This window comes from Bombina bombina, chromosome 3 (genome assembly GCF_027579735.1).
Source record: "Bombina bombina isolate aBomBom1 chromosome 3, aBomBom1.pri, whole genome shotgun sequence".
Classification (NCBI taxonomy): Eukaryota; Metazoa; Chordata; class Amphibia; order Anura; family Bombinatoridae; genus Bombina; species Bombina bombina.
Window position 1 is genome coordinate 781,131,926 of NC_069501.1, and position 9,249 is coordinate 781,141,174.

General features: G+C 36.7%; 1 protein-coding gene across 1 annotated transcript; it reads left to right on the plus strand.

Annotated features, from left to right (window-relative positions):
* Positions 1 to 7,389: 7,389 nt before the first annotated feature.
* On the plus strand, positions 7,390 to 8,482 carry LOC128651926 (glycine cleavage system H protein, mitochondrial-like). Its single transcript, XM_053704890.1, has one exon. It carries the CDS (start codon positions 7,425 to 7,427, stop codon positions 7,944 to 7,946), a length of 522 nt encoding a protein of 173 aa, XP_053560865.1. The 5' UTR covers positions 7,390 to 7,424; the 3' UTR covers positions 7,947 to 8,482.
* The last annotated feature ends 767 nt before the right edge of the window (positions 8,483 to 9,249 follow it).

The window sequence follows — 9,249 nt, forward strand, 5'->3', positions numbered from 1 at the left end:
TAATAAAATTAATCCTCAAAAATACAACTTGCCTAATAATTCTGCACTCCCTGTATATATACACATATACACACACACATATATATATATATATATATATATATATATATATATATACACATATACACACACACACACATATATATATATATATATATATATATATATATATATATATACACACATACACACACATATATATATATATATATATATATATATATATACACATATACACACACACACACACATATATATATATATATATATATATATATATACACATATATACACACACACACACACACACATATATATATATATATATATAATATATAATATATATATATATATATATATATATATATATATATATATATATATATATATATGTAATGTGAGACATAACAAGAGAACTCATCCGGGAAAGTAGCCAGGATGAAAAAAAGACAGGGATTACAGCACTCTTTTGAAAATAATCAATTTTTACTAGCATAATATAATATACATTAATTGTAAAGGAGATGGCATACGGGGCCCTCCCTCCGCCCTTGCACTACAAAGAAAGGCAGGATTCTCAATGTGAAAAAATACAAAATCAAATTGCAACAAAAATATTTTACAAAGAAATAATAATATTGGACCTATCGAGTCCAATAGACTAAACCTGACCGGTCAGGGGATGTGCGGTACAAATTGCCCAGAAACATAGATGCAGCAAGATACAGAGTTGGCTATAGTAAGGCCTGTCACACTTCCTACACCCTGCTGCACACAGCACCCCTGTGAAGAGGTTATTGCTGGGCAGGTTAAACAGAATATGGGATCTAAGAAAGTGGTGACAGCCTTGCAACAAGCGGTATATAATTATCAGGCAAACCTTGCAACGTGTACAATATTTAAAGTATATACAGAGGGAAAGTGTGTTACAAAGATCGACTACACCCTGCTGCATCCGACACCTCACTCAGGAGGTATGAACGGTCGGGCAGGTAATGAAAGTGGGATCTAAGTGATCAATGGCGACACGCCCTCAGGATATGTACATCGATTTATGAGCCATACATTAATATCTTCATATGGAAATGGCATAGGTAAACTTAATATCAAGGCATAGGTTAATGCCTGAAATAACCAGTTGACACATTAAAGCAAATAGCGTTGGTACATGCTATACAGGCAAGCAAAGGGATATGTTAGTGCTAAGCATGCATCCATCCATTTGTTATTAGATGAGCTATGATCCTTGAAAGTTCTTAAGGAGAGCTGTGCACCCTCTCGACAGAGCGGCGTTTGCCAAGTGCAAAGTTAACGCACAAAAGCCAGAGCTGATTAGTACAGTTAGCGGCAAGGAATCTAATGACAATATGGAACCATACGAGCTGATAGATTCAGTGATTTGTAGGCCGTGCCAGGTAGCTGTAAGTCCATGACAGTTAATGCCAAATGTTGATCCGGACTTTGCTTTAAAGGTGTCTGTTTAGTAACCGCAAGGCTTGTTGAGAGTTACTTTCTCCGAGATCCTCACACGCACATCACGTGATCTGGTCGGCTGGACCTATGCCGACGCGCGTTTCGCCCGTGCGTCCAAGTTGCTTAACGGGCTTCGTCAGGGCGTAATATCCATGGTATCATTGTCTCCATATTTATACAGGGTATAGTTAGCGCCTCTACTGACGGGTGAAAATATTGCAGGTAGATACAAAGTATCCAAACTTAAAAACAAAATGTCTATACTTAAATTTAAGTAACAAAAAGGCTTACTTTACTGTATGTTACATATTTACAAAAAATGAAAATTAGCTATATTAATGTTGCAACCTTCAATTTGACAAAAGTTTACTTAGTTTAATTATATAATGTACAAGACCCTAGAAAATGTATGTATCTACAAAAAACAGGCCATGTCCAATTTATCATTAAGGCCTGCAGGAAGCTGTGTACCCAAAATAGAGATCCACCTGCATTCCTTCTGGAGGAGAATTTTGTCGTTGTCCCCTCCTCTATTATTGGTAATACCCCTATCTATTCCAATAAAAGAGAGGGAGTCAGGATTGCTAGCATGTATAAGTTCATAATGTTTAGCAACATTGCTTTTCTGGTTTTTATACTTTACATCATCCCGGTGCTCTGTTATCCGGTCTTTGATGGCCCTTCTCGTTTTTCCCACGTAATAGCACGGGCAGCTACATGAAAGGAGGTAAACAACCCCTTCCGTATTACAATTCACAAAATGTTTTAGAGTGTAAGTTTTTCCTGTATGTGTTGCAAAATGTTTAGTCTTGACCATAAACTTACATGCAACACATTTACCACAGGGATGGTTGCCATAGGATCTATGTTTAGAAAGCCAATTTTGTTGTTTAGACACTGACACATATTGGCTTTTTACCAATTTGTCTTTTAAATTTGGTGCCCTTTTGGCTGTGATGTTTGGAAAATCCCCAACATCACGAGATACTGCTTCATCACTAAGTAAAGTGTGCCAATTTTGTGCCAGGATTTGTTTCAGTGATGTCCAGTGGCAATTATACTCAGTGACCAATCTAATTTTTGATTCACCGACCTTGTCTTTGGGCACAAGGAGGCTGTCTCTATTCGAGTGAGCTGCACCATTCAGGGCTTGTTTAACTATCCTCTTGGAGTAACCTCTACTCAAAAATCGTTTTTCCATTTCAGCCGCGTGTTGATAGTATTTCCCTTTCGTGGAACAATTCCGGCGTAGCCTGAGAAATTGGCCCTTGGGAATGCCTCTTTTTAGGTGGCTCGGATGATGACTTGAGGCGTGAAGTAGGCTATTGGTGGCAGTGCCTTTACGATAGTTTTCTGTCAACAAGTAGCCGTCGTTGATCTTCACGTTGATATCCAAAAAGGATATTTCTTCCTTACTATACTGTAAGGTAAGTGAGATGTTACTCTTATTATTGTTTAGAGAATTTACGAATTCTTTCAAATCATACTCCGAGCCTTCCCAGACAAGGAAGACATCATCCACATACCGTAACCATATGTGGATGTTCTCTTCGAAGAGGGGGTTCTGGTACACTTCTTCCATCTCCCAGATGCCTAGATGGAGGCACGCATAAGTGGGAGCACATGTTGCTCCCATTGCTGTTCCCTGTTGTTGGGAATATATCTTATTATCGAACATGAATACATTGTTGGTGAGTGTAAATTTTAAAAGTTCGATTACAAAATCTGTATGTTGCATTGCACTCGTACCTCTCATTGATAAAAAGTGCTTGCAGGCCCTAAGGCCTACCTCGTGGGGGATTGATGAATACAATCCTTCCATGTCGAGAGTAACCAGAATGGCGTTATCTGGAATCACCAATCTATCAATCTTTCTTAGGAAGTCCGAGGTATCCATAATGAAGGATGGTAAAGTATTGAGGGATGGTCTTAAAAAGGAGTCCACATAATTGCCCAGATTCTCAGTGAGGCTGCCAATGCCTGCCACAATTGGTCTGCCTGGTGGATGGGTGGCATTTTTGTGGATCTTTGGGATGCAGTAAAATACAGGCATCACCGGATGTTCTGGATACAAGTATTTAAATTCAGTAGAGGTTATGATGTTTTTACTCTTTGCCTCTTTTAAAATATTAAAGAGTGCAAATTGTAATGTGGGAATAGGGTTAAACGTCAAACTCTTGTAGAATGTTTTATCCAAGAGTTGGCGTTTGACCTCCAATACATACATGTTCTCATCCCAGAGAACCAGGTTCCCACCCTTATCTGCGGGTTTGATCACAAAGCCCTTGGCATTCATAAGCTGATTTAGCGCCTTTCTTTCAGATTTTGTTAGATTGTCATTGACCAATCCTGTAAAGGGTAGTCCTGATATTTGTTTTTCAACTTCTCTGACGAAGATGTTCACAGCAGGTACCATGGATAGCTGTGGCATGTATTTGGATTTTGCCTTGAAATTCGAATGGAACCTCTCATACTGAATGGAATCCTCCATCTGTGAGGGGACATATTGACTACCCTCACTATCTGCCAATAGACTCTGAAGGTTATGTATGCTGGATGAGTCTTCTCTACTCAGAGAAACATCATCCACCAAGTGTCTGCTTTTGCCTTTCATAATCTGTGACAGTACGACTCGACGTGCAAATAGATGTAAGTCTTTAATAAACTTAAACTTATTAAGGGAATTAGTAGGACAAAATGTTAGTCCTTTCTTTAGAACCTCTATATGCATTAGATTTAGCTTGAAGGAGGATAAATTGATTATCTGAAGACCCTCTTCAGATGTATTTAATAGCCCCTTCGACCCTGGAACCTTCGCGATCTGCCCCGAGGGTAGTTCGCTTGGTTCTGGTCGTAACTCCGTTGCCGTCGTTGTCTGGAGGGATACCTCCTCTCTTCTGAGTGTGTACCTGCTGTCTTCCCTCCTCCTTTTTCTTCCCCCTCTCCTCCTTCTCCTAAAAAAGACTGTGAGTTCCTACGGGTAGATCTACGATGCTCAGATTCTATGTCTGACCCATCAGTACCCGAGTCGTAGGAACTTCTTACTGGCAAGTAGTTATATACTTTTTTATTTTTATAATCATCATTATCTCTTGAGAATCTCCTACCTTTTCTAAGTTTAATGTCATTTTGTAACCTTGATATCTGTTCCTTTATTTCCTCATTTAGTTTTGCAAAGTTCGTATTGGTTGAAAAAGTGTTAACCAATTTTAATGATTCCTCAGCCTGTGTAATGGTTTTCTCTAGCCTTTCTTTGTTGCGAATTACCATTTTTTTCATCAGAATATATATATATACACACACACACACACACACTACGGTGTGACAGTGAATCAGATTTTTAACAAATACTTGTTTGCTGCTTGCTTGCATGCAGTTTCCACTTTTGTCAGATTTTAAGCTCAGTTTATCTGAGAAAATAAAGAGTGTTGTTTTCTAACTCCTCAAGTAGTCCAGTTTCTTAACCCCTTAGTGCCCTGTGTTTTTACATATGTGCCTTATAAGGTGGGACAGCTATTTGCAGAGCTCTCCGATAACGGTTCATCTTCTTTTGGGAGAGACAACAAAGGAACTAGACAAAGAGGATCTGACTGACTATGAAAAGCCTCCCTGCTTACATTATACCTTATAGTGGTGAGGTTGTTACAAGTGAGAGTAAATTTGGCTTATTTTTTTATTTATGACTGTGGACTCTTACTGCACCAGGATCCTTTTGTTTGTGCGCCCTTCCCTCTTCTGTTGTTCATATATATATATATATATATATATATATATATATATATATATATATATGTATACAGGTGGCCCTCGTTTTACAACGGTTCAATTTACACCATTTCAGAATAACAACCTTTTTTTCCAGTCATGTGACTGCTATTGAAAAGCATTGAGAAGCAGTGCATTTATTAAAATAGCCAGTAGGTGGAGCTATCCGCTTGTGTTGCAGCAAAGCCATGCAAGCTGAAATTAATCAGTTTAACCAGACCTGAGCTATCAAGCAGATTTCAAAGGAACAAGATCTTCCTGTCTATAAATCAGTCCAGATTGGAATGCATAGAAAGAACTGTTTGCAGAAAAATGCAAGTGAAGTCTGTGTTGTGGGATTATTTTATTAGGTTTATAATGCTGTTTAGCAAATGTTTTTGTTCATTTAACTTAGTTTCAATGATATATTCTGTGTTGTGTGATTATTTTATTAGGTTTATAATGCTGTTTAGCATTTAAAGTCTTCATTTCAAAGCTTTAAAAATAATGTATTAGGTGTTACTTATGACAATTTTGAGAGGGGCCTGGAACCTATCTCCCTCACTTCCCATTGACTTGCATTATAAACTGGGTGTCAATTTATAACGGTTTCGATTTACAACCATTCCTTCTGGAACCTAACCCCGGCGTAAACTGAGAGCTACCTGTATATATATATATATATATATATATATATATATATATATATATATATATACACACACATATCTATCTTTAGACATATATACTATATATACTATTGCAGAAGAATGTGGACACAAAGGTTTGTATGCCACTTGTAATCTATCCCAATATGTTGCAAAGTGAGCTGGTTTAAAGTAACAACTTTACTATATGGGAGAGGTTGAATATAGACAAATAAATTACCCCAACAATATTAAGTTAAAAGGATACTAAACCCAATTTTTTTTTCATTCATGATTCAGATAGGGCATGCAATTTTAAGTAACTTTCTAATTTTCTTCGTTCTCCTGATATCTATATTTGAAAAAGCAGGAATATTAGCTTAGGAGCCGGACCATTTTTGGTTCAGGACCCTGGGTAGTGCTTGCGGATTGGTGGGCACTACCCAGGTGCTGAACCAAAAATGGGCAGGCTACTAAACTTACATTATTGTTTTTCAAAAAAAGATAGCAAGAGAAGGAAGAAAATTTGCTGATAGGTGTAAATTAGAAAGTTGTTTAAAAGTGCATGCTCTATTTGAATAATGAAAGAAAAAAATTGGGTTTAGTATCCCTTTAAACCCTTAAAAAATAAAATAAAAAAATCTTGAAAAGAATATAGGTTAACATTAATGTATGTTGTGAATGTGTAACTGTATATGGGTTTATGAATATTTTTGTCTAGCTATGTTTATATGTGCATTTAATGTGTCTATAACATTGTGTGTAAATATGTTAGTATGTTTGTATGTTGTAGTGTCAGTGAAGGGTTAAAAAAAGAGTGATCCAAGCTGCAGGACACAGGGCTAATTTATATATAAGAGAAGGGGTAATACAGTTAGTTAGCTGGTCATAGGAGAGGAGGGGGTGAGGCTGGGAGCATACTTGTCCACCCATGCAACACAGCATACATAAAGGTCACCATGTAAGACAAATCCCAGAGCTAACAAAACCCAGCTGCCTGTGCCCCATTTACCCTAGTTTTCTCCCTGGCCGCCTGTCACACAAAAACACTCACCCACATTTATATATATATATATATATATATATATATATATACACACTCACCCACATTTATATATATATATATATACACACTCACCCACATGTATATATATATATACACACTCACCCACATTTATATATATATATACACACTCACCCACATTTATATATATATATATATATATATATACACACTCACCCACATTTATTTATATATATATATACACACTCACCCACATTTATATATATATATATATATACACACTCACCCACATTTATATTTATATACATATATACACACACACACACATCTATACAAGTCTGATTTTGATCTAGTAAGGTGAAATCACAGAACAGTCACCAGTATTGCTGTTTAAAAAAACAAACAAACAAAAAACTTTGCGGTAGAAATTCAAGAAGACATTAGCAAAGCATACAAATTATGTAATTCAAATTCAGTTTAAAATATATTCTGATGACAGCATTCCATTGACAGTGCGGCTGGTGCCGAGTGTAAAGATGGCGATGCGGGTAGTGAGCAGTGTGAGGGGCGGCATGCGAGCCCTGTGCACAGCCGCGCAACTACACAGACTTAGCCCAGTCTCTGGCTGTTCCTGGCGGGTGTGTTCGGCCCGGAGCTTGGCTACAGGCTCTCAGCTGCTCTCCGCGCGCAAATTCACAGATAAGCATGAGTGGATATCTGTTGAAAACGGGATTGGAACTGTAGGGATCAGCAAATATGCTCAGGAAGCATTGGGTGATGTGGTTTACTGTGGGCTTCCAGAAGTTGGTATCAAATTGAAAAAAGCTGATGAGTTTGGAACCTTAGAAAGTGTTAAAGCTGCTAGTGAACTGTATTCTCCACTGACAGGAGAGGTCACAGAAATAAACACAAACTTAGCTGATAATCCTGGCTTGGTCAACAAATCCTGCTATGATGAAGGTTGGCTAATCAAGATGACAGTGGATGTTTCCTCTGAACTGGAAGAACTCATGAGTGAGGACGCATATGATAAATACATAAAATCAATAGAGGACTGATCTGTGGACTGTAATCCAGAAACGTTAGCCTTTTGTAGGTTGAGTAGTGCTCTACATTTGATCTTCAGTTCTGGCATTGTTGGGACTTCTTTACCACAGAGAAGTATTTTGTAACGTGTTATTTTTTTAATTGAACACATCTCTCCCTTGAATCTGATGTGAAAGATGGACTGACCATACAGAAATTCCTCAATCTTCACTAAGAATCTTTTTGCACACCTGCACTAACAATTAGTCTGTAGTCTGTTTTTAGAGGTAATGATCCTTAAACCCAAGAAAAATATAATTATAGTCTTTTGCTAGCCTTCATTGTAATGCTTCTTGCCACAATGTGGGCACATTTATATTTGCTATTTGTCTGTCAAGCAGTGTGACATCTTCTGTTAAACACAGATTTGGCTGCTGGAAAGGCTACTAGCAGAAAAGTCAGATTTTTGATGCAAATTGCATCAGCTGTAATAGTTTAAAGCTAAAAATCATCTATGCTGCAGGTCACAAGGTAAATGTGTAATAAAAACTGACTTCTCATCCTAAAATATATTCTGATATTTGCAAAACCACAAAATAAAAAAACAATATTATGCACTGCAACAATTAACCCCTTAATGACCGGACCATTTTTCAATTTTCTTACCCTTAATGACAATGGCTATTTTTACATTTCTGCAGTGTTTGTGTTTAGCTGTAATTCTCCTCTTACTCATTTACTGTACCCACACATATTATATACCGTTTTTCTCGCCATTAAATGGAATTTCTAAAGATACCATTATTTTCATCATATCTTATAATTTACTATAAAAAAAATTATAAAATATGAGGAAAACATTTAAAAAAACACACTTTTTCTAACTTTGACCCCAAAAATCTGTTACACATCTACGACCACCAAAGAAAACCCATGCTAAATAGTTTCTAAATTTTGTCCTGAGTTTAGAAATACCCAATGTTTACATGATCTTTGCTTTTTTTGCAAGTTATAGGGCAATAAATACAAGTAGCACTTTGCTATTTCCAAAACACTTTTTTTCAAAATTAGCGCTAGTTACATTGGAACACTGATATCTGTCTGGAATCTCTGAATATCCCTTGACATGTATATATTTATTTTTAGAAGACAACCCAAAGTATTGATTTATACCCATTTTGGTATATTTCATGCCACCATTTCACTGCCAAATGCGAGAAAATAAAAAAAAATCGTTCACTTTTTCCCAAATTTTGTCACAAACTTTAGGTTTCTCACTGAAATTATTTACAAACAGTTTGTTCAATTATGGCACAAATGGTTGTAAATGCTTCT